Source organism: Cajanus cajan, chromosome 9 (assembly GCF_000230855.2).
Source record: "Cajanus cajan strain Asha chromosome 9, NIPB_CcT2T_4, whole genome shotgun sequence".
Lineage (NCBI taxonomy): Eukaryota > Viridiplantae > Streptophyta > Magnoliopsida > Fabales > Fabaceae > Cajanus > Cajanus cajan.
In genome coordinates, this window is record NC_138525.1 from 51477338 (window position 1) to 51504276 (window position 26939).

The window sequence follows — 26939 nt, forward strand, 5'->3', positions numbered from 1 at the left end:
AATTTGTCCTACACATGTTTAATTGTCCATTCCATTGATCACTGCAAAAAAGAATGCTTAATTTTTCTAAATTAAAAATTATAAAGGTGAAACCATTGAAAGAGAAATTGAGAGATACTTAAGAGAATATGCTATTGAAAACGACTTTACTATGAGAATTGATAATGTTAGTTCAAATGATGGGGCAATTTCACTCCTTCAAAAAAATGTTAGATGTAAGGGATGGACTAGTGTGTGGTGGCAAAATATTTACACGAGGTGTTATGTTCATATTCTAAATTTGGTGTAAATGAAGGCATAAAAGAACAAAAAATTTGTTTGTTGAAAGAATTAGAAATGTTGCACTTTAGGCCTTTCCCTCAAAGACTTAAGAAATTTAAAGAATGCATTCTGATTAAATGATTAGTTGTCAAAGTAATATATGCCTAAATGTTCCAACTAGGAATAATTTAACATATATTATGTTAGAACATGTTGAAAAGTTAGAAAAAGAATTTAATCAACCATATGATCTAGAATTAGACTTTTGGAAATGGTTATGTGAAAAGGAAAAGGGAAAAAAATGTTGGGCTACCTACTATCCTTGATCGATAGCATATTACGAAATTTATTCAATTTTTAAAAAATTTATATGAAGTGACCATGAGTTTCTTCAATTCTTTATGTGTGACAACTAACTTATTTCCATGAAATTGTAACTGCAATGACCTGTCATTGTCCCTACATTTAACAATTTTTACTAATAGAATAAAATAACATCTATCTACCTAGGATTAATATATAAACAATATTGCGATATATGTATAATAATATATATTGTAAAATTTTAAACAACAACTAAAGGTATATAATAACTACACAAGTATATCAAATATGTACAATAATCCAGTATTGAATACTAATACTAAGTTGTCGATCAAGCAACTCAACTACACCAGATACGTCAAAGTAGCCTTAAAAAATCAACTCTGCCATTACCAACAAGGCCACATAAGACTCCACCTACAATTTATCCTTTTCCTGCTCCCATATAAATATAATCATTATAGTCCAATTACTAAGAAAATATACAAGGATAAACTAAATTATAAAAGAATAAACATACAATAAGTATAGAAAGAATACAACTATACTATCAAAAACATCAACGTGTAAACCATACAACGAGATCACACCATGGTCTACAACTTAGCACCACAACAAAATCCCTCAAGATGGCATTCAACATCTTAGAAGATAACCAACTTAACAACATATGAAAATTCATATTTCACCACATCAATGCCTCTCAACAACATTCTCAACAAAGCATATGAAAACACCACAACCAAAAGCAACACATCATATGCATAACACCTTAACTACATGTGTCGTTACGTATTCACCTCCAAAGATCTCTTACAACAAAGGTGAGTAGTCTCATTGGCTTGACCATACTGAACTAACATGATTTTTTTACACTTGCTAGATCAACATCCAAATTGGGATACCAATTCATAACAACATGATTTCTCGGATGTTGCCACTTAAATTAAAAAGTATAGTATTCCTGTTAAGGTATAACAACTTGCGTATGAGTCTACCACAACATTAGCTTGCATAACTAAGTCTCTTATGAATTTAATCCGCCGACTATTCTCCAAATATTACGCCCTTCTAGTGCTCAATTAGGGACTAAGCCCCTGACCTTGTACCTTATTCGATTGGTCATTTTATACATGTATGTCTCAACCTTTCCCAAACACAAATCCACATTGGTTACTTATAGTCAATATGCCTCGATCTACCCCACATATTGCATCGACTAAAATTCGAGAGGTGATTCAACTATCTACATCAAGAGTTAACAACTCAACAAGGATTTTTAACAACTAGGCACGTAGAATACCATACCGGCATCCTCACAATGGGATATCCATCTTTAAAAAACACCATCTCTTTTAGTCCTAAATTAATCAACAAATCATACCTAAATGCATAAAACATTCCCAACATCAATACCTCCACAATTCAACAATTAACAAACATATCATGCCTAAATTCTTAAAACATTCTATATCAATGTGGTGTATGAAAGACTAAAAGACTAGTATAGTAGAGATTATGAATTAAGTACAACTACAATTTTTTTATCTTATATATAATTACATTTTGATGTGGTATATTTTGTGATAATTAGTTCTTATTTCACATACAATATACTATGGAAGTTGACCATTATGATTCACATTAATGAATATTATATTTAAACCAGTGTTTTAAAACCCGGACCGACCCGGCCGGTCGGACCGGTTGGACCGAGAACCGGTGGTCCAGCCGGTCCGAATCTGAAGTTGGATCGGTTATGCAGTCGACCCGTTTCAAACCGGATTGAACCGGTCAATTTTCCGGTTCAACCGGTGAACCGGTGGGTCAAACCGGTTCAACCACTTTTTTTTCTTTTTTTTTTAAATTTTTTTAAGGGACCATAAATCACAAAAATAATAATGAAAGTTGAATCTCTTAATGAAAAAGCAAGGAGTCTTATTAAATATAATAATGACTACTTGTTCTAATATATTTGTTTGCAATATATACAACTTAAATAACTTTTATAGTATATTATTAATTTTAAATTATATATTTAATAATGCAATATCTATGTAAATATTACATATATTATTTTGTGATATTAATTGCAAATATATTATATATGTACATATTATTTATATTTTTAATTTGTATTAATATACCGTTTAACATGTAATTTTTTTATGTATTTTTTTACAAAATAAAAATAAAAATAATTTTAAATAAGATAGAAAAATTGAAATTTTAAATAAGATATGAATTTATTAAAATTTATAAGTATAAAATATATTTAATATGAATATTTTTTTAATAAAAATAAATAAAAATCGAGTCATGCGGTTCAACTAGTGACCCACCAGTTCAACCTTTGACCCACTGACCCAGTACCTTAACCGGTTCGATGACCGGTCCGGTTTTTAAAACTATGATTTAAACAACGTTTTTTTTTCTGTTGTTAGTTTTTTCAAATTTTATTTTATACTTAATAATATTGTTATAACTTTAAAAACATTTTTCTACTTTGTATTATTTTCTCAGTTGCAACTTGAGCCTGAATATAAAATAAAAACCGTTACTTATATGTGTGCAGCATTTGAACGAGGAGAGTAGAAAAATCACTATTCATAATTCATAAAATACATTAAAATTAAAATTATATCATATTATATTATATGTAATTATCTTATTTGTATAAAATAATAAACATATTACTTAATTAAATTATGCAGTTAAAAATAATCTATTTATCTTAATTTAAGTTTTTGCCATAATTATCTTAATATTCTTTATTTTGTTAGCTATGTCAGCACTAAATTAAATAGAGTTGATGATAGAAATTAAAAAAGAATACTAAGAAAATGTAAAAGATTTAAAAATGAAAATATTTTTAAAGACTAAAACGAGACAAAGATATACTTACACAAACTTAAAATATATTTAATCTTTAGAAAATATTGAATTCAATTTTAAACTAAAAATAAAAAAAATTAAAATAAATGAGAAGTTGAGAAAAATCTCTAAAACACCCTTATTCAAGAAAATTAGCAAAAAAATAAAAATGCCCCCAAGAAAATTAGCTAAAAATGTCTCTGTTAAAGAATAATTTCTATATAAAAGATAACTATTATATTTTAATGCAAGGCTTTTTTAATTATTGATATTTAAAAAAAAAATTAAAATTCAAGACTTAAATTTTTTTTGAAGGAGATTAGATTAGAAGTTGAAAAAAATCTCTAAAATCACTCCCGTTAAAGAAAATCGACTAAAAATACTCATTGAAAAATAGTTAAAAAAATCTTGTTCAAAATAACTATTAATATATATATATATATATGTGTGTGTGTTTTTAATTATTCATAATGTTGTTTTTAATTATACTATAATATAATGTTTTTAATTATTCACAATTTTTTTTAAAAGAGTATTAAAATTTAATTTAAAACTAAAATTATAAAAAGATAAATTAAAAATAAAAAAAGAGAAGTCAAGATAAATTTCTAAAGTTAATTATATATATAATATATGTGTATATGCCTAGTCATGATTTCGAATAAGTCAAATCAAATGTAATTCAAATATAACTCATTTATTTATAAAGTTTAATTTTCAATTCAAGTTCAACTTATTTAATCTATGCTAATTATTAAATTAGATTTCAAATTATTTTCAAGTTCATTTAGTTGAATGTTATCCTATTGGTGAGTAACTCTTTTAATAAGTCTTGGAGCAACAGTCAAATACATTTCAGAGGACTGTATTTGCAGAGTCTCAACTCTCGGTATCTTACGCATAATCGTTTGCACTGTCAAAGTAACCCTGTTTTAACTGCTGCAGCCTGCAGGTTTATCATAAAACCCTGTCTAAAGAAAGGAAAGGCCCCAATAAATATCATACTTTAGTTCTAATTAAGGCCGTTCTCAAAAGACGTTACAAAACTAGCTACAAAGAGAGATCAACATTCAACACAACTATGATACTCAATGAATCATATTTCTTTAAATGGCAGGCATGCTGGAAACATACCAACACGAGTAATATCGGTAATAGCATGGCATCTTAAAACATATGGCAAAAGAAAAAGAATAGCAATACAGAAGTAATTTACTTTCATCTACAACAAGTCATGGTTGATGAGTATTACATAAAAAATTCAACTGGACATAAAAATACAAGGAAGCCAGTATAAAAGCTGTATTAATAGCATCAAGGTTCCAATCTAAATAAAATTAAAGACTAGGACCAACCAAACAGGGCACGAATAATACCAAGTATGCCACCACCAATGAGAGCTTTCAGCAATCTCATCTTTGTATTTGTGTATGGTGGGTACCTTATTGGTGCATCACCGATAAAACTGCGATAAAGAACTGCCTTTTTGTGGCTAAAAGCATCAAATGAGAATTTCCCATGGTATGAACCCACTCCACTCTCACCAACTCCCCCAAATGGCAAAGTATGAACCGCAAGCTGTGACAGGCAAAAAAGCAAACGGAAAACAGAAACACAGATGAAGAGTGTTCAGATTTTAAAACCACAAATGAAAATGTGAGCATCTGTAGACGGAAAAGCCACATTTAACCTGAAGAAACTCATTTGGATATGAACCAATAAAAGAAAATGCATGGGGATGCAAAGAACACATTTTATCTATAAGATGCTACTTACTATAGATAATGGAATCTGAAAAAACTATAAGAAATTATTTTCACGTCATTTTCTTTAATCTTGTACAATAATACAATGTCACATGGCTTTCAGTCAAATTTATTTTTAGTCTTGAAGCAGATTAGTGATCACCTATTCTTGTTGTTCTGTTTGCACATAAGAATCAGAGAAGTACACAAATGCTCAGAGATTAAAGGGTAGACATAGAAATTACATGTAAAGTAGTGTCATTAACCACCAAACCGCCAGCTGAAATAGTCCCAACAAATTGCTCCTTGAGCTTCTTGTTAGTGGTAAATATATATGCAGCGAGAGGCTTTGGTCCTGAATTGATCACGTCAAAGCTTTCTTCGAGTTTGTCAACCTGTTACAGGCAAGGGAAAATAAAGCATTCTGATTGATTGGCTGTGGCTTTAATTTATTGATAAACATTTTACAATCACCTTTTCCAGGTTGATTTTAACAATTGACTTCAATTCTTTAAATGTCGACAGAATATTACCAGCTATTTATTTATTTAGATGGTTTGTGGACATGACAAAAACAAGTGTTTACTGAACCATGTGAAAAACTAGGCCTATATATTTTCATTAGACTACTCGTCTACTCACTACCGTAAAAGCAAGCAACCAAAGAAACTAACGAAATTTTGAAGAAAATCTCCCAAAAACAGTTACTACGTTGTAATTGTGTCTTAACTCCTACCGTGAGGATGGGAAGTAAAGGACCAAATATCTCCTCAGTCATGATCAAAGAATCCCGTGGGACATCCAATAGAACAGTGGGGCTAATCTTCCTGAAATTTTGAGGAAAAAGAAATGCTAGGGTCAAGATCTATTGCATTTCACTAAATCAATACTTCATCAATAAAGTACCCCGGAAAGCATATAGAGAACTTACAATTTGCTTTCATCCTTTTTCCCTCCATAAACAATCTTACCAGAAACCTTATCATCATCCAAGAGCTTTGTCAAGCGGGCAAAATGGTTGGAGTTCACAATACGGGACAAATCTTTTGATTCTAATGGGTTCTTTCCATAAAATGTCTCCAATTCAGCCTTTAGGGCATCGACCTAGAAATAGGAGGCACCAAACACTAAACAAACAGACAAATTTAGAATTCTAATTACACTTAAGAAAAAATTATTACCAACTTGGGAGCATAGTCTTTTGTTGTTATAATATAATCTGGAGAAATGCAAGCTTGTCCATTATTACAACCCCACTTTCCTGCAATTATTCGTCTTGTTGCTACCTTGCCAATTCAAATTCAAATTAATTTAGGTCAAAAGTGAGATGCAAAGAGGTCAAAGTGATGGCAAGTAATTGATACAAATAAAACAGGACAAAAGTATACCTTTAAATTGATATTTGAATCAACAACAACTGGAGATTTTCCTCCAAGCTCCAACACAACTGGTGTAAGGTGTTTTGCAGCAGCAGCCATCACAATGCGTGCCACTCGTCCATTACCTAAAATTCCAATAGTTACAATTTAAGTAAAGGATAGTATCAGACCCAAGTATCATTGTAATAAAACAAAAAATTAAAGAAAATCCAGCATCAGATCCTTGCATATTTATAGCAAACTGGATTTCTTATATGGGACTGACACCAATAGTCTAAACAGCATGTCACAGATGCAAGCACAGTCAATGCAACTGAAAGTCTAAAACAAGTACAAGGGCACTCGGTCACATCACAACCATTGAACATGGATAAAGACTATAACCTTATTCCTTGTTCTACTTAAAAGTACAATAATGCTCAGGAGTCAAGAGACTCTAGACTAACCTATCTCTAATCATCAATTATCCTGCAGCATTTAGAGAACTGTCAAGAGCCATACTACTTATAAGCTATGTTCTCATCCAAATTTCCAGATATGTATCAATTAGATACAGCTATTAAAAAGCTTCGTACTTCAATTTATTTTATCATCCACTGAGACACCTTCAATATGTTGGTCAATAAATTCCTATGCTATTTTCCCAAGCAAATAGCATACCAGAACCTGACAAATGATGTGAATCATGTGATTCAACAAGGTGTATGGCCATATGCCTCTATAAAGATATTTCAAGAGGCAGATATACTGCTCAAAATCGTAATCTGTGCCAACTATTACTATTTCATGTCCAATAACAGTACCATCTCAGATGTATTCCAATTCCAAGCAGTACTGCGATCATTAAATTATAACAATCTTTCCAATCATTATTTAGAATGAAGTATTTTCTATTCCAAATAACAGAAAAGAAAGAAGCATTTCAAGAAACAGCTTTCTAGAAGTATATAGATTAGGTGCCTATGAAGCCTACAAATATAATCTGAACACTTCTATATTAATGATTTAAAAAATGAAATACTTCCCTTGTTCTCCACCAAACTAGAGGAATATAAACATTCATGCTTATCAGACATATTGGCAGTTGAGATTTTTCTACTGTCATAATTAAATATTTTAAAATTTCTGCAGTTTTCTGTTTTGCTTGTAAGTTTTGATTAAAAGTTATTAATGTTCAAAAAAAGTAAGTTGTACAAACAAATAATATTTGCTTGTTAGTTTAGTCATAACTTGTTATTTGGTTTATCCAATCAAGGGTTGGTCAATTTTAATATTTAAGCACTTGAAGTAAACACTTTCAATGTGTGCAAAATTGAATTCTTAATTCAAATATATCATATATGTTTTTGCTCCTTTTGTACATGTGAAGTTCAATTTTTGCTCCTTTTGTATGTGTCAAGTTGCAGATTTTTTTATTTCAATTTGTTATTTGTTCTTAATCATACACTCCTGTTTTTCATGTTTTGTTTTCAACAGATATTAAGGTAATAGAAATAAGCAATACTGGATATGTATGATCATTGATAATAGCATGTATCAAACCATCCAATGGCTAACAAATAAAAAAATACACATTCAAGTTTTTGTAGCACACCTGTTAATTTTTAGGAGCTTAAAGAACAAATGTTATACTTAAACTGACATCTTTCATGACCAAAAACAAAATCAAAATTTTATGAAACTAGGTATTCTAACAGAAAATTCTGCTTACATAACTTGGTTAGTTGTGATCCTTAAGTTAGGAAATACGAATATAACTTGAATGAGAAATATTTTGTATACTTCTACTTTTTTCTGGGTGAAGTAATGCACTTGATGAATTATCCAAAAGGAATATCAAAATTTGCATATGTACAATAACTTATCTAAAGACATACTTGCAACACACTCATTTAGTAAGATCCATGCGGGGTAAAAATCATTTAGTGAGACTCACATAGATTTCACCAAATAATGAGTGTTGAAGAAAGCATGTCACACAGCTAACATGCCTCTATAAAAGAAGACCAATTATAGGGAAAATTTAGTCAATGAGAGAACCAAACTCATTACAGGATTCTAAATCATCAAGAGAAGAGAAACAAACAAGAACCTGTATAGAAAATTTTGTCCCACTTTTGCTGCAGTAATGCAGATGTTTCATCAACTGCTCCCTCAACAACTCTAATACATGAGTTGTCCATGTAGTCTCCCAGCAGTTTCACCATCAGTGATGATGTGGCTGGAGCAATTTCTGATGGTTTTAAAACAACAGTATTACCAGCTGCAATAGCTCCAATGACTGGATCAAGTGACAACACTGGAAAGATAGATAAAGTAATGTTATCATCATTATGGATTTTCAAGATACAGCTTGGAGGAAACAAAAAGGCGAAATGTCAGCTCAAAAGCTTATGAAACAAGGTAAATTAAATATTAACATACAAAAAGGGTAGTTCCATGCAGAGATGATTAACACAACCCCCAGTGGTTCAGGTACAATTTCAGCTGAAGAAGGAAAAGTAGTGATTGAAGTTTTGACCTGCAATAAAGGGAAATTCATGAGATAAATCAAAAGAATAATGTCACACAAAATCAGCAAAGAAATTCACATAAAATATACCTTTTCAGGGGTCATCCAATGTTTCAATTCCTTGAGTGCGACTTTACATGAGTTTTTCAACATAGCAATCTGCATAACAAACTATCCCCAGTTACAAGAAGATGGAAAATATCATACTTAACACCATTCTGTTGATTATATCAACCCTTCAACAACCTAATAAGAAATAGTCAGAAAATTTGGTTTTAATTCCACATTATCAGATTCATGTCCTTATAATGTTTACTTAGAAGTGAATATTATGTCTTAGATTAATCTGTAATAAAATTTCCAGTATCTTGGATAAATAGATTTAGGTCTTTTCCTATCCAAGGGGTATTAATAACTGAATGCACAGGACCACTGGTTGCACATGATCGGAGATCTCCAATCCATACACAGACATATCGACTCAACAAAACCTTATACACTTCAATAACATTCAAAAACAAGCAGAGACATTTTTAGAAACAGGTTAGGAAGAACTCAGCAGCACTAAATAGTCAAAGTCCAAAAATTTCAAATTAGATATAATCAATTCAATATGCATATACCCAACAAAAATTATCATTGCAATTCGGAGACCTATAATTATGAATTGTCTGCCATACATTTGGCATAACTTAAAACAGAACGGTGCAATACACCCAGACCCCTGGTTCTTCTCTAAAAACAAAGATTTTCATTTGTGTTTTTGGCACCAATAAGTATGTTTGGGATGTGAGGATGCATTATTTTAGATCAAGGCATGCCAAAAGTCTCAGCAGACAGCTTACATAGGTTCTTGAACCGTTTGCATAAATATACATTTCAATCTTACCAGTTTAGCTAATCCTAATTGGCACACATTTTCCTGTTCAAACAATCACACAATGTGTGAATAGAACTGTCCTTGAAAAGAACTAAATTAGTGGAAATGTTCATTAGTAACTCCATTATATACATAATAGCAAGTGGCATCTCACAGCTAAACTGAAATCTTATTAGTCAACCTCATGAAAGGATGGAAATGCATCTGATCAACTAAAAAGGCAAAACCCGCACCACCACCTAAACAACACACCACAAACACACAAAATTTATATTAAGAAAAAAAAACGCAGAAACCAGAAGGCACCAAGGACGAGGTGCACTGCAACTACATATCCTGTTACAGTAGTTTAAGTAAACACTTCGACTACTCTACATTTGGTGGCACCGGCATTGGCAATAAACTAAAAGTTAACTTAACCAACTAAAAATAAAGTTATTATGAGAAAAACAATTATGATTTATGAATGAATAATACATGTACTCCAAAGAGAACTTCATTGTCCATAATAATCTTAGTCCAATCACTCAAGCCCATGGAAAATAGTTGTGGCCTCGCCCCAAAATAATAGTATATATACTCATCTAATTACAAATTATTATATATGATAAATTTGATAACTTTAACACTCTAATGTATGTCTAATAAACTCAACTTAATTATTTTTTCTTATGTCACCATGTTATTGGGACGGGTATATCCATCCATTTTATCTTACCAATGACTAATCTTCAACAAAAAAAATATAACTAAGTATCTTTAGTGAGATCTCCCTTTAGGACAACTTTATTTTATCATCCACAGTACTGAATTTCGATACTTTGCATAAGTTGCTTCTCAAACCAACAAATAAATACTCCTAGTATATGTCTAACGCAATAAATACTTATACTAAATTTCTGATGTAATAAATACATTCTTTCATAGTCCCTTGTTGGTTGTCCATAATCAGCCATAAGTGCTGCCGTTAATAAAGTCCACGAATTGAAGAATCAAAGCCACCTATCCTAGATTCACAGGCAAAGTTGCCAGGCCCACAACACTGGCCCACGCTAAAAGTAAGACGCCATTAATGCTCACACCAAACATCCCATGCCCCAAACGGCAACGTTTCCAACACCATAGACAAAGAAACTCAAACCGCAGTCCTCAGACACAAATCACCAACCAACCAATAAACCCCCTTTAGCAAAATTAAAATCCCGAAAAAAACACAACACAACACGTCAACACTTACACACAGAGTAACTTAACATAACATAAGCATTGTTCAGAAAGAATTTCTGAGGCGACGATATGATATACTATTGATATGTCACACTCGTCACTCTGTGTCACCCTAATAAATGAACAGCTCAAACTCTATATTCCAAATCCCATCACAAAACTCACCTGCGAACGATTCTCGGAATAATACCGAGGTCAAACCAAAAATATTAAAACTAAAATTAAAATTTAAAAAATGAATAAAACGCAAACGAGTAACTGCGATTGCTGAAGAAACGACAAGACCTCGTAAGCGACGGTTTCGAGCGGCGGCTTGGCGATGTCGTTTCGGAGAGCGTCGACGATCTCTTGCTCTCGTTCGACGATGAGTTTAGCGAGCGCTTTGAGCTGCGACACTCTCCACTGGTAACCGCGCGTTTTGCCGGAGGCGAAGGTTCCGCGCAGCTCCTTCACGAGCAGCGACGCCGCTTCCGCGTCCACGAACGCTCTCTTCTCCTCCTCCGACGTCGTTTTGTCTGTCGACGTGGACATGGCCGACAACAAGAGGATGTGGTGCAGAGTTCAGTTGAGTGGTGAAATGATAAATCGTTCGTTGGTTAGTGCCGATATTTCCCATTTTATAGCTGCCATTGGATTCGCTAACTCAGGACACTGAAACTCATAATTAACTATCCCACCCCTTCGAGATGTCTTCAAAGTAGCGAGGAGATTAGTCATTACTATTAATCCTCTCCGAAACAAAAAAAAAAAAAAAAAACTCATAACGAACTAACGTGCTTCTCACAAATTTTATTCTTTGTTTGGATTGTCATTTTAGAACCCAAACCAAAGTGCTTTTTCAATAAAAAGACAACGCTTAGTGATAGTTTGATTACTGTTTACTTTGCTTTCCTAAATGCTGATGATTAAATTTGACATTTTGCTATTTACTCTTTAACCACCAAAACTCATTCATAACTAATATTATCAACACTCTGTTCTAAACGTGTATTTCATATATCATTATTATGAGGTAAAATAATTATGTCAAACTAACATTTTTTTTTATTTTTATTTGTGTATTTGATTTTTATTAACACTTGTGTCATCTTTTATCTATTTTTCTAAATTAAGTTTCATTGTTATTTTAATTAATAATAATTTAACATGGTTTTATATCAATGTAAATTATTATTGTAATTTAAAATATAAATAATATATTTAAATATGTTGATTACAAGAAGAGGAGAGTGCTGTTGACGCAGTGATGGAAGCGCGTGGGAGGAGAAGAAAGTTGCTTGTAAATTCTCCCATCCTTCGAATCTGCTAACGTTTGGTTTCCGTCATTTGGGTTGTTTGGACTTTTGGAATTGTTTGGTGCTCCTACTCCAGTTGCTTGTACGACTTTATTGTTATTATTATTTTGGTTATTTAATGATTTTTTTTTAATTTTAACTCATATTTGATTTTATTTTTAAAATGTAGTAAAACACATAAAATCAAAGTTTTTGTCCTTTATCATAAGAATGTTTCTTGTATATTTATTTTTCATTATTAATTTTATCATTATTTAATATTTATTTCATTATTAAAATTTATAAATTGTTAATTATTTTAAAAGAAAACTGTTGGTTGAACTTTTGTTTCTTTAAATATCATTTTACGTATCTAACACCTCTAATTTATTAGTTATAATAAACATGTTATGTAATCTTTTAATATATAAAAATACTTGAACCTTGTATTTTTTTAAAAAAAATTGAATTAACCTTTTCATGATAAATATAGTGTCATCTTCTTTCAAAAAAAAAAAAATATTGTGTTATCTCAAAAATTAAGGAAAAAAAACTCAGTTGTTTAAAACTTCAATGCTAATTAATTTTTATTATCAATTAAATTCCTTACAACCATCATTATTTATTAAAAATAAATAATACATTTAAATTTAAATTTAAATTTTTTGTATTAAAAACAAATTATTTGTTGTTGACACTTTTTTTTACGGTACAACACATTATTTGTTATTGACTAAAATTTATTAAAAAATATAAATTTAAATTTCACTTCTCATTTAATATTTTTAAAAATTAATTCAATAAAATTTAATTAATAATGAATTATGTTAAAAAAGATATTTATAACATTTCTCTTATATATACAAGTAGAAAGAAATACAAAGTGTTTTTCTATATTTTCTCAAAACTAAAAATAAAACAAAAGAGAGAAAAACATAAATGAATAAAGTTAAATAAAACATGAGTAAATATCAATAAAACTAAAAGATAAAAATATCTAACAATAAGTATATATAAAATGACATATTTAAATTAGGTTACTAGTTGATATGTGTATAAACCAAGTTCTAAACATGGATATATGACCTTATCTCTTTAAAGTCAGATCTTATTTGACTTATTTTAAAAAAATTTAAATTTAAATTTTTTTTAAAAATATATTTATATAAAAAGGTTAAGTTTAAACTTATAAAAAGTTTATTATATTTATAGGTTAGTCTATTTATTATATAATATAATATAAAAAAAAAATATATATATATATATATTAAAAATATAAATAAATAAATTTATAAAAAAATTAAATGATCAATATAAAAATATTTTTTTTATAAAATTTTATTTTTTTAATTATAGATTTATAAACTTACAACCTATACTTGAATATATATTAACATACATGACTAAGTATGAATTATTCTTCTAACAAAAAATGATTTACTTTTTTTCCTATATTTTATTTAAAACTTAAATCTTAATAATATTGAATAAATTACTATATTATAAAAATAATTTTATTTATATAATATAATAAAAAATTAATATGCATATATTAAAAATATAAATAAACAAATAAATTTATAAAGTAAAAACAAATTATTAATATTTAAAAAAAATTTATATAACTATTTTTTTCATTATGAGTTTATAAACTTATGATATATGCAGGTACATCAACATACATTACTATGCATGAATTGTTCCTTCAACAGAAAATGATTCACTTTTTCTGTTATATTTCTTTTAAAATTTGAATTTCAATAAAATTGAGTAAACTATATATTAAAAATAAATTTGTTCACTTTTTAAAAATGATATCTATTGACCTAATTAACATTATTAATATAAATAAATTAATAGGTTAGGTCAAACATTAAAAAGCTTAGAATAAATCTATAATAAAGCTTATAATAGATAATAGACTAGATTTAAACTTTAATTTTGTAACACAAGGCACAGCTTGTATATTTTAAACATGGCTTATTTTCATTCCTACTAATAAGGTCGAGATATTTTGTGTTTCTATATTTTATTTAAAAATTTAAAAACAAATTAAAATTGAAGTTAAATAATGAAGATGGTTAAAAAATTGAAATTTTGAGTAATTAGAGATGATTGGTTTATTTAAATAATTACATGAGTAGTTAATTTCTAACATTATTTTTATTATTTAAAAATAAAATTATTTAAAGAATTAAAAACAAAAAGCAGTTATAAACAATATATCTCCTAGTTATAAACAAAAAGCAGTTATAAGCTTCCATGAGAAGCCATCTATATACGTCATTCCCAACATATATTGAACATTACAGAAACTGTGCTAACAACTATGTTTATACTTTTTAACATTTCTCTTTCTCCTTTTGGTAAACGACTAGTCTCTTTTATGAGTTTTTAATATAACATATAAATAAATTTTACGCCTGCATTTAATAATGTGTTCTTACATAATTTGATAACTTTAATATTTAGATATTTATATGCAGTATTTGATGGCTCATGTGTGGTTACATACAGGGATGGTAAATAAATTCGTACCCGTATGATATACCAGAACTCGTCCCGATTTTGACCGGAAATATTCGGTTTGACCGGGTACGGGTATGGGTATGGGTAAAACCCAATAAATTAAACCGGATACGGGTACGGGTATGGGTATATATATACCTGCCACGTACCCGTAATGGTACCCGTACCTGATTTAATTATATTAAAAAAATTTAATATTTTATTATATGTAATTATTTATTATAATGTGAAATATTTATAGTTGTATAATTATTAAGAAATCTCTTGATTGAAATATGATATAAAGAAATAATCTAATTATGATTATAATATAATAGGAAAATAATTTAAAAATATTATATTTTTTTGTAAAAAAATAAAAATAATTTTTTACGGGTATGGGTACGGGTATACCCGATACCCGACGGGAACAAAAATGGGGATGAAAATCACATACCCAACGAGTACGGACACGGATAAGGGAATGAATTTGTATCGCGAGAACGAGAATGAGTATCATAAAACCCGTACCCGCCCTGCTCCGTTGTCATCCCTAGTTACAGATGATTACCTTTTTCTTAAGAAAACACATTTCTATTTATTTGTGGTTTTTAAAGACAACATTAATTAATTAATAGTCAATCATACATTGCTTACACGTCTAAAACTAACAAGCATTTATTATTATTAAAAAATTAATTTACATTTATGGTGGAGTAAAAAGTAAAGAAAGTCTTCTAAATTATTTTATAAAAAAAATTATATATATTATTTAGTTTGTATATAAAAATATTAAATGATTATTAAAATAAAACATAAGTATTTAGTTTGATAATATACATAATCTTCAAATCTCAAAGTTAAAGAATCTTAAGGAAGATATTCAAGATCTTGAAATCCAAAAAAAATAATAATAATTCCAACGAAGTTAGAAAATACTCTCACTAATATTATAATAAAAAAATAAAACAAAACACAAGTAAATTGAATGACTTTTATTTTAAAAGAAACGTTATTTCGTCCAAAATGAAGCTCCAAAAGTCATTTCAAATCATAAAAAATTAATTTAAGTTTTAAAATATTAAATAAAATAATTATTTTATAATATAATTATGGAAAGGTGTCAAAATTTTAAAGATTCAAAAACTGTTTCGGATGTTTTATTTTGGAGGATATAACAATCCTTTTATCTTAAACAATTGAGGGGACAATTACAAGCGTTGTGTTTTGGATCTATATTCTAAACTTTGCACTTTGTAAGAAAGTGTTTTTATTTTTCATTTTTGTATTCAAACCAATAAAGGATGAATTCTGAGGTAGATTATTAAATAGATAGTTTAGACTTTAGACTACTGTTATTAGTAGTTAAGTTTATTATTAAAATATTTAATCAATTATTTGTCATTTATTTAAGAGCTAATAATAGTTGTGATACTAGAATTTGTCAAAAAAAAAATTAAGTTGACCTCCCCTATGATTATTATTATTATTATTATTATTATTATTATTATTATTATTATTATTATTATTATTTCGTATTTTAAAATTAAATAATCTTTTAAAAAGTTAATTTTCACTTATTTCTCTTTTATTTATCTTCAACTAAATAATCTCAATAATTTTATTCTATTTCTTATTATTTATTTTTCTTCTTCTACACTTTTTTATATATATATTTTTCTATTTCTATATTCTCTACAAAACACACCTTAAAGAAATCTCTTGAAGACATTGAGCTTAAAGAGACTTTTACAAAAATTATTTGTAACACATCTTTTGTAATACCATGAGTTACGATAGTATTATATTATTCCTAGTTGTATTATGATGCTAAGTTGAGATGTTTGTGTAGAAGGAGTTCATGGGGTTTGAGAATCTCTTTTGAGTTTCAATGATGTTGAGAGGGGTTTCTTTGGACAGACACCCAATTTGACCCTAGATGGAAGAATATATAAGGTTTTTGTTTTAAATAGTCTCATAAACTCATTTCCCTCAAGTTTTTAGAGAGAGGATTCTAGAGAGTAGGTCTCTAGTTCATAAGCTATTTTTCTCCCAATCTTCTTCTTTTTTTTTTCCTTGATTATTTTCTAAGTTGCATTGTTGTGATTAAGGTGGAGGAAACCTCAAATCAAATCGTTGAATTTGTTGTGGAGCTGGTCATTCTTCTTCTACCTCAGAGCCGAGTTACTCGAGGTAAAAAAAAATCTAGATTCTTGCTTTAGTGAAGTTGATGAGATGTTGATGCCTGTGTTGTTGTATGTTGCACAAAAACATTTCAATTCGTGGCTCTATGTGGGTCAAATTTGAGTAAGTTGAGGTGAAAGTTGGGGTTTTGGGTTCCTTGTGAAGAATGAGATGAATTGAGTTGATTTGTAGTTGCATCTTGAGTTTGTGTACATTTTTTAGTTGATTGTGATGTATATGTTTGTTGTATTGTGTTGCATGTGTGGGAGATTTTTATGGATTTCAGGTTATAGTTCAAAATTAAGTTTCGCATATGCATAATTTTGATTCGCATCGGGCGTGCCTTCAAAGGGCCAAGCATTGTTCTAACTCAAGGCTCTTTGTCTCGATCACGTTGGACGCATGGTTGGTGGTGTCAGGTGCAAGGAGAAAGACTCGTCTCAAGTTGGAATTGCCTTGGACATGGTTGAATGGCGCCAAGTGTGGGAGCCTTGAGAGCTCTCTAACTTGGTGACATCGGACCTAGTGTTGTGAGGCGCCCAGCATGGCTAAACTAAAGCTCTTTATTTGGATTTTGTTGGGCATCGTGGTGACGATGTCAAACAAGACTTGGGCATAGACTTTTTGCCTAAGATGGGACTGGGCATGGTATTTTACCAAGCCAAGCGTGAAGTCTTAGGGTAGGGGTGTGTATATGGACTCAAGCCCATGGACCGGTTCGTTTAGCCCGCAGTCCATGCGAATATAGAGCCAATTTTTTAAAATCCATACAAGTATAACAAAGTTTCTAGCCTGACCTGCAAAGTCCATGGACTTTGTAGACTTAGTCTACGAACCCTACAAGTAACCCATGTAAGAATAATAATGCTATTGTTGTGCGTTTTATTCCATAGATATTAAAACAATATTGCTAATTTTTTATGTGTAAATGTGAAAAGTTAAAAACCTAATATTCTTTTTGTGCATTCCTTACTTCCTCTTCTTTGTGTTGGGCATTCCCAACTTGCACCCCTCCTTTCATAACTTTGATATTTTTGTTAGTATACATAAACTTTGCTTTTCAATAATTTGATTTATTATTGACAATATTTGATGTTGTTACAAATATATTTATATCAATTTTTTATGTATTTTTTCCTTCATGTTTTCATAGGTTAAAACAGAAGAAATAAAGCTCATTGATTTTTTCAATATTTATTAAAAAAATAAAAAATAATTGGGTCTGCATACTGACTCGTTTGTCTATGGGCTTTGTGGGCCAAATATGGACCACAAAAAATAATTTATTTATTTCACAAGTCGAACTTATTTGACCCGTTAAAAATGCAAACTTCACGGGCTGAGTCTTAAATGGCCGGACTGATTTGTATACCCACCCTTATCCCAAGGACCTCTACCTTAGCTACGCCATGCGCAGGTTGTGTAAAACTAGGTGTGTGTGAGGTGGAGAACTCCTTGCTTGGATGACACCATGCACAAGGTGAGTGCACTGGACGTGAGTTGTTGAAGTAAAACTTGATGGTATGGTTGATGAAGTGTCATTTTCTTGTTGATTTGAATTGTTATATGACAAAATGAAGCATCAGTTGTAGAGATGACATAGTATAAGATGATTGTGTTATGAGTTGTTAGATGAATACTAGATATGCAATGTGAGTTGGGTGTTGACCATGTTGTATGTTGGATGTGTAGTGGGTGGAATGCATCATGTGTTGTTGAGATGTTAGTTGATTATAGAGTTGAAAAAGAGTTGTGATATTGAGATATGAGTTGCAAAGATGTGTGTTGATTTTGTTGTTATATTGAAAATATAATGCGTTGTTGTGTTGTTGAACTGTGTTGATCACTTAGAATTAGAGGAGATGTTTTCGAAAGTTGCATATCTCATTATGCGGATATTGTGTTGTGGTGCTCCAAGAGTCCAATTTATTAAAAAAATCCTTATTGGGAAGTTGACTCTTGAAGTGGATGTTGTGTTGTTCTCCTCTAGGACTTTGGTGGTACCGTGTGTAAGCAAGGTCGAGGCATATGTGTATGAAGCGATCATAGTATAAAGGTCAGGTCGAGCTATACTAATTACAAGTGACCAACTAAATAAAGTATGAAGTTGCGAACTTAGTTCCTAATCGAATATTAGAAGGTTGTAGTATTTAAAGGATAGTTGGTGAACTAATTCCATAAGAGGTCTAGTTAAACTAGCTAATACCGTGGTAGGCCCGTATCCAATTATTTTATCATGACATTAGTATTATACTTCATTGTTTAAGTGGCGACATTCGAGAAACTGAGTTGTTATGTTGTGGAATTATATTCAATTTGTTGTTGATCTAGCAAACCCAAAAAGATCACCCTGTGTTATCGATTTGGTAGGATCAAACCACTTAAACTATTCACCCTATGTTATATGAGATCTCCTAATTGAAATGCATGATGACGTATATAATTGCTATGTTGAGCATATGATGTATTGAATTGATTATGTTGTTTATATGCTATGTTGAGTTAAGATGATTTGTGATGTTGTGTTGATTTAGAGTTGCATTGTGCTAATTTGTGTTGTGTTATGTGTTATTATGTTGCTGTGTTGTTCAAGATGAAATGATGATGTGATGTTTCTGTGATGTATTTATGCTATTTCTTCTTACTCTAGCTTACCCTTACATGTTTTTATGTGGTGTGGACTGCGATGATTATATGTGGTATGAGAGTAAGATAATGATAGGATTGGAGAGTTGTTATGGATGCTACCCAGTGGCATAAGAGCTAGAAGACATTTTGTTGATTACCCTGTGGCGATAGTTTTGTATAGACATTATAGTTGCTTGACTAACAACTTAATATGTATAAGTTACATTACTAGATTACTGTATTTATATTGCATCTAATTTAGTTGATTTTTCTTATATACTTATAATATAATATAGGTTATAATATTTATACATTTATAGTCTTAAATTAGATATTTTTCACTACTAGTTATTATATTATATATAATGTAAGAATCAAGTTGTATCATTACATCTTTTATGAAATGGTGAAGGGCTTGATACCTTACTCTTTCAAGATTGGTGTGAGGCAAGGATATATTTATTTATTCTTTGTTTAGGATGATTATCTCAAATGATGAATCTCATAGGTGATATCGTGGATTCTAGTAGGCGATCTTTATTACTAGAGGAGGACCACGAGTCTCTCATTTTTGTTTTTTAGATGATTTATATTTGTCAAGGTTAGTAGGGAGAATATTCAAAACCACTATACTGTATATTTCTTGTACTATAGTTTTAGCCAAAGAGTTAGCAATGAGAAAATTTAGAACTTGCTTCTCCTGTAATGCTCACAATGTGAGAAGGAAGGAGATTATTAATGCTTTGGGTTTTTAAATGTAATAATAATTTGAGAAATACATTGGTATTTTAAGGAGTTTCGAATAAGGTGGAATCTTGAATAAGCAGTTAGAACTTAGAAGAGTAAAATAACGTTGCTAAATTTTTAAGTCATATGAAAAGAAAAGAAAAAAGAACGAGATAAGAAGATAAAAAATAAAAACCTTGAAAAGGGTTTTTAAAACAGACATCAAAACAAGTAATATAAATACTACTAAATTGTTCGTACCAATGATGTTAAACTTAGTCTTTAAAAAAAAAAAATTGACAGACGATCTTTAATTAATTAAGTTTTATATTTGAATTTTATGAATGAATTTTTTTTAATAAAGTATAATTCATACCCAAACATAAATATTTACAGTTTTAAAACGCTTTTTAAGCAAACACTCGATGTTATTCATTAATATATTTTACATATATTTAAAACAACTATATTCAAAATATCATTTAAAACATATAGAAGAATTAATTATACAAGTGAATTTAACATAAAAGTCAATTATATAAAATTAAATTGAAACAACGTGTATGTAAAATTGTAATTTTAAACATTTGTTTGGCCAAGTCAAAGTCAAAACACTATAATAAATCTCTATTAAGAAATATTCTTGACAAGATTAAAATATGTAAACTTGTCCGATGCATATAATCAACTTTATTATATATAATTAAAATTGTATATAAATAAATGTTTTCAAATATATAAATTATATTATAATTAATATTTAAAATATATAGTAAAAAATTAACATTTGAATTGTATTTTATATATGTGATAAATAATTTATACTATGATCTCATATAAAATCATTTTTTAACTATTAATAATTTATTTTAAAAATATAATTCAATTTAGAAAATGAAATAATATAAAAAAAATTAAGAAGTTAAAAGAAATTCTTAAAAATATTATCGTCGAAAAATAACAGTTGAAAATGCTCTATTATTCAATATAATTATTCTAATGTATATATAGTAGTATTTTATCATGTAAAATGTATAAGATAACTTCTTATTTTATATAACGAAAAATTATGATAAAGAAATACACTTTACATATAAAAATTACATTAAAATTAAAATTTGTAATAAATAAATATTTTAACTGTATAAATTATATTTTAATTTTATGATAAATAGTTTATATTATGATATGAAATTAATTTTAACTAATAAACTTTTTAAAATATTAAAATTAATTTAAAAATAAAAAAGTAAAAAATTGTGGGTATTATTTTGTAATTCTCTAATTATATAATTGAAATTTCATCTCAAATAATCAATGATTCATTTAATAAGAGAATAATGTAAATTATGAGGATAAAAGTGTATTTATGATATTTAAGAAGCTATATCTAAATTCTCTGAACACCATTAAAGTTTCTGATTATCGTTATCACAAAAGCGACCTTCACCTCTTTGGTCTGTGTCATTAGAAGCAATGGTTGGCCTTCACTTGCAGGATTTAGAAGAATCTCCATTTCATGCCATGGTTCATGGGGCATTCAATTCAATGGGAAGGGACATGATAAATGAAGGGAGTTCCAACTTCTATTAGCTAGGTTAACCAAACATTTAATTAGAATCAATTAATAATATAGATTTTTTTAGATCAACATCTAAATTTTGACATCATGTCCAAATTTTTGGTAAATGTCTGGAAACTCTTGGATGAATTGAAAAAGATCGAAGGTAGGGGAAGCTCTTGGATTTTCTATATTGAATTTTTTTATTGAATCCTCGCTTAAAATATGCATCTTGGTGTCTTGTAGAAGAATCATTAAATTCGAACTATACAGTGGTTGCATGTTGCTTATCTCGATAAATTTGAGATGAGTAGGTTGTAATTGGGTATATTACTTGTTGCTTGTTAGAAATTTCTAAGTTTCAAGTGAATTGGGCCAAAATCATGATTCTGCCAAGATCATCAATCACCATTATGCCATGCTCAACTTCATGGTGTCAGGTCTGATATAGGCTATAGGCTCTCTATATCATTGATGTCGAACACGAGATTGGTAGCGTTAGGCGTGGGTTAGAGGAGAACTCTCCAACTTGGTCACATCGAACATAGGTTGAAGGGCATCAGACATGGTTACCTTGAGAGCTCTTTGCCTTTGTGACATCGGGTCCCAGTTTGAGTGACATTAGGCATGATCAAGACAATAACTCTCTACATAGGCGATGTTGGGCACAGGTTGAATGACACCGAGTGTAAGTCAAGAAAAGGTTCTTTACCTGAATGAGATCGAACGTGAGTTTAGTAGTGTTAGACATGATTGACATAGGGGCTATTTGCCTCATTCACGTTAAGCGTGGGTGGATTTGCACTTTGCTTGAGCAAGTTAAAGGCTCTTTGCCTCAATAACAACGAGCTAAAGTGGATTGAATAATATATTAGTAGGTTGAATTACTCATGAATTATGTTGTTATATGACTTTAATTCCTTATGCATTGATCTAGGGTCATGTATGTTGATATTTAAGTTGCTTAATTTGTAAGTTGATGATAGTTGAATTGTAGTAGAGTTGTATGAAGAGTAGTGTTAAAAGTAGCTATGTGGTGAATGTTTGATGCATGTAATTGAGTTATGTTGATTGACTTAAGACTAAAGAAGAGATGTTATTTTAAAAGGTGAATATCCCATTGTGGGGATACCGTGTTGTAGTGCTCTAAGTGTCTAATTGTTGAAAAAACCTTTTTTGAGTAGTTGACTCTTGAAGTGGAGTATTGAATCTCCTTTAAGTCCTTAGTTGATAGTGTATGGAGGTTAAGTCGAGCCATACTAATCATGAAGCGACCAATCTGTATTGGGGCAAGGTCGAGTCATATGTGTATGAAGTGACCAATTGAGTAAGGTATAAGGTCGAGAGTTAAAATTCCTAACTAAGTACTAGAAGAGACGTAATATTTAGAAGGTAGTCAATAGACTAATCCATATAGGCTTAGTTATGTATGCTAACTTTGTGGTAGACTTACACCCAAGCTATTCTATCCATAACAAGAATACTGATCTTTCCTAGTTTAACTGGCAAAATCTGAGAAATCATGTTGTATTGCGAATTTTTATCCAAATTTATTGTTGATCTTGCAAGCCCAAAAAGATCGTGTTGTTAAGTTGATTCGATTAAGTCAAGCCACTTAGACTTCTTAGTTGTGTGGTACGATATCTATTTGTTGAATGTGTGACAACGCATAGAGTTGTTATATTGTGCATATAATGTGTTGATAAGTTCATGATGTTCATATACTAAGATGATATGTTGATCAGTTGTACATTTGTGTTGTAAGTTGAGATATTGTTTTGTTGTTTAAGTTGAAAACATTATGAGTTTGATTGTGTGATTTATATGTTGTGTTGACATGTTGAAACTTGATAATTGGAGTTGTTGTGTTGATTCTATAAGTGTTGATGGTATATTTGTACCGTACTTTTGCACATGTTATGTTGTCTTTTGTAAGTTTATCTTTACATTTTCCTTGTAATTGGATTATGATAATCATACTTGTTATGCAATTAGGACAAGAATAGACTAGAGGTTGAGCACTTCATAAGACCATGTTGGAGGGTGGTGATGTCTATTTTCAGCTACTCTAATGTAACTAGTTTTAGTTGTTACTTGATCAACAACTAGGGTTTGTTTTCGGTTGGATTGTTGTATATATGTATATATGCACATGATTCATGTTATAGTTCCATTGAGGAACATTTAGTTGCAGTTAATTATTTCTCCTATACATACATACATGCATACATGCATGATAATCCTAGTTAGTTAAATTTGTATTTTTCATCGTTATAATTGTTGAACTAGAAAGTGTAGCGATGTGTCAAGTCATTCCAATTATTAAAAAAAATTTATTTATCTAAAATCTAATATATATGTTAAAAATATTTATTTATACTAATTTTAAATATAATTTATATATTTAAATATTTTTATTTATATATAATTTATTATAAATTATAATTATATAATAAATATTTAATCACTGAAATATATATGTTAAAATATTGATATAATATAACTCATAAAGTCTTGTCATATTTTTCTTATTAAATCTATCTAGTATTGACATGTTAATTTGAAATGATCAGTTTTAAAATTTTCGCACGATAAATATATATATTATTGGATTTTCTACTGTCAATTAATTAATGTATTAATATATAATTGGATGCTTCATAATACAAGCCTAAATGTCTCGAAATTATTGAAATTATACAAATGTATGAAATAACAAAATAAGTAGACCCTTGGGCCAATCTAGGCTGGCCTGACCATGTTTTCTCATTACTAAAATGCTCATGATATATATATACACTTCTATTTTTTTTACAAGTACACCTCCTTTATTTTTTTTAAAAAAATTATAAAATATTGTAATTTTTTTTTTTAATTTTTCTAATTTTGTACTTTCAACTTTTAATTTGCTACTTTCTTTTTTTCACACTTTTTGTTCTCTTTCAATTTTCACATATTAACAAAATAGGTGGGATGAAAGAAAGGTAAAGGGGTACATATAAAAATTAAAATAAAAAAAAGGAAAAATATGTGAAAAAGGTACTAAATAAAATGTTATAGGTGTAAAATTAATTAAAATTTTAATTATTTTTTTTAAAAGGAAGTGTACTTATAGAAAAAAAGGAGGTGTATATATCATCAACCTTACTAAATTGGGAAAAAAATTATTCAGCCCAATTCAGCCCAAATTCATTGTAGACTAGGTTAACATACAAGTTTTGACGGCTCTATTTCCGATTGAAATTGAACTCGATTTTTGAAGCAAAGTCTCAAATTTAGAATTGGGTTTAGGGTTTCAAGTTAAAATATTATATATTAAAAAAAATTAATTGAAAAAGAGATTCATTTTTAATCAACCATGTTCTTCGGTGAATATTTTATTCAATGAGTATTTTTTTTATTTAAAATTAAACAATAGCATTTTTACAAAATTTTGTTAATATATTATTCTTTTCAATCTATCATTTTCATCTTGATTTGGAGAGTGAGAATGAGTACCTCTTGCACAAAGGCTTCGGTTTCGGACTTAGATAGGTCTGCGTGAAGAGCTTGAACGATCTCTTTCTCCTTCTCTTGGGCTAATTTGAGAAGGGCCTTCACCTGGGAACTTCTCCATTCGTAGCTCCGAGTCTTGCCACAATCATAGGTTCTCCTCAGTTCCTTAACCATAGCTGAAGCTTCTTCCCAATCAAACACTCTTTTGTTCTTCGTGGTAGACGCCATGATGCACGATCAACTTGGACCACACAGAACAACTCTTCTATTTCACCAACCTAGCATTCAGTCTAGACATATATGCAATGACAAAATCATTATTTTCTTATTAGAAAATACTATTGTAATACTTTATAATTATTCAGCTTATAATAGTGTGGTCCGACGGAGGGTGCTGTGTCTATTGTCTCATATACTCTGCTTTTGCCGTTCAGATTCCTTCTTGGAATTGTCTGTGCGCTCTCTCTATATTATATATGGAAAATGCTGCACTCTCCCAAAGAAGACGCCCAAATTTCTTCCGAATTATTAAAAAATTGATTTAAATGATAAAATATTAAATTAAATAATTATTTTATAATAAATTTATTAAAAGATAATAATATTTTAATAATTCGGATGATAATTTGGAATAAGTTTCGGCTTGTGTAGCATTACTCGTTATATATTCAAGTAGTCATTGGTCACATCGTAATTACTATGGTTTCTACTCAATTTTACAAAAATTGGTTTAATGTGAATTGTTTTTAACTCATTTACTCAATCTAATTATGGGTATGAATAATTCATGAATCGATCCAAATTGATTTAATGAATTTAGGTTAGATCTTTTTAGTATTAAGTTTGATTTTACTTGATTTGATCTCATCAAAAGTTGATATTTTACAAGTTAGATAATGTGTTTTGTGTTTTTATTCGACCCGACAATAATAATAATAATAATAAGTTAGTATTTAGATGGTCACTTATTGATGACAATACTCATTATCACTATTATTTAATAACAAGTTTTTTGTTTTTGGGTTGATAGCGTTGTAATAATACAATATATTTACTTTGTATTAATGTTAGTAGTTTGAGTTGAAATTTAGTTTGTATCCTTATTTATGTGTTGATATTATTACATTTGGAGCAAGATGTTAAATGATTTACATTTATTCTACCATATTTAAATTTTCATAAAAACAAATAAATTTAATTATATTGACTTAATTGACTCAATCCAACACAAACTTATTTGTGATCAAGTTGGGTTAAATTTAAAAAAAAAAATGCACAAATCAACCTAATATGATCTGTTGAATTTTGATCAGATCGAGTAATAGATCCACCCAAATCTAACTCACTTACACCCCAAGTTT

At 29.4% G+C, this 26939-nt stretch overlaps 1 protein-coding gene across 2 annotated transcripts; it reads right to left on the reverse strand.

Moving 5' to 3' along the window:
* Positions 1–4650: 4650 nt before the first annotated feature.
* On the reverse strand, positions 4651–25821 carry ALDH3H1 (aldehyde dehydrogenase 3H1). Of its 2 annotated transcripts, none has more exons than XM_029274923.2 (10): positions 25582–25821; positions 9186–9254; positions 9008–9104; positions 8676–8882; positions 6593–6708; positions 6386–6490; positions 6136–6308; positions 5941–6031; positions 5450–5599; positions 4651–5037 (listed from the first exon to the last, which is right to left on the reverse strand). In XM_029274923.2, the coding sequence occupies exons 1-10, from the start codon at positions 25804–25806 to the stop codon at positions 4804–4806; spliced, it is 1467 nt and encodes a 488-aa protein (XP_029130756.1). In that variant the 5' UTR covers positions 25807–25821; the 3' UTR covers positions 4651–4803. The 2 variants fall into 2 exon arrangements, with proteins under 2 accessions (XP_029130756.1, XP_020236515.1); XM_020380926.3 differs by lacking the exon at positions 25582–25821 and adding an exon at positions 11488–11867.
* Positions 25822–26939: the final 1118 nt, after the last annotated feature.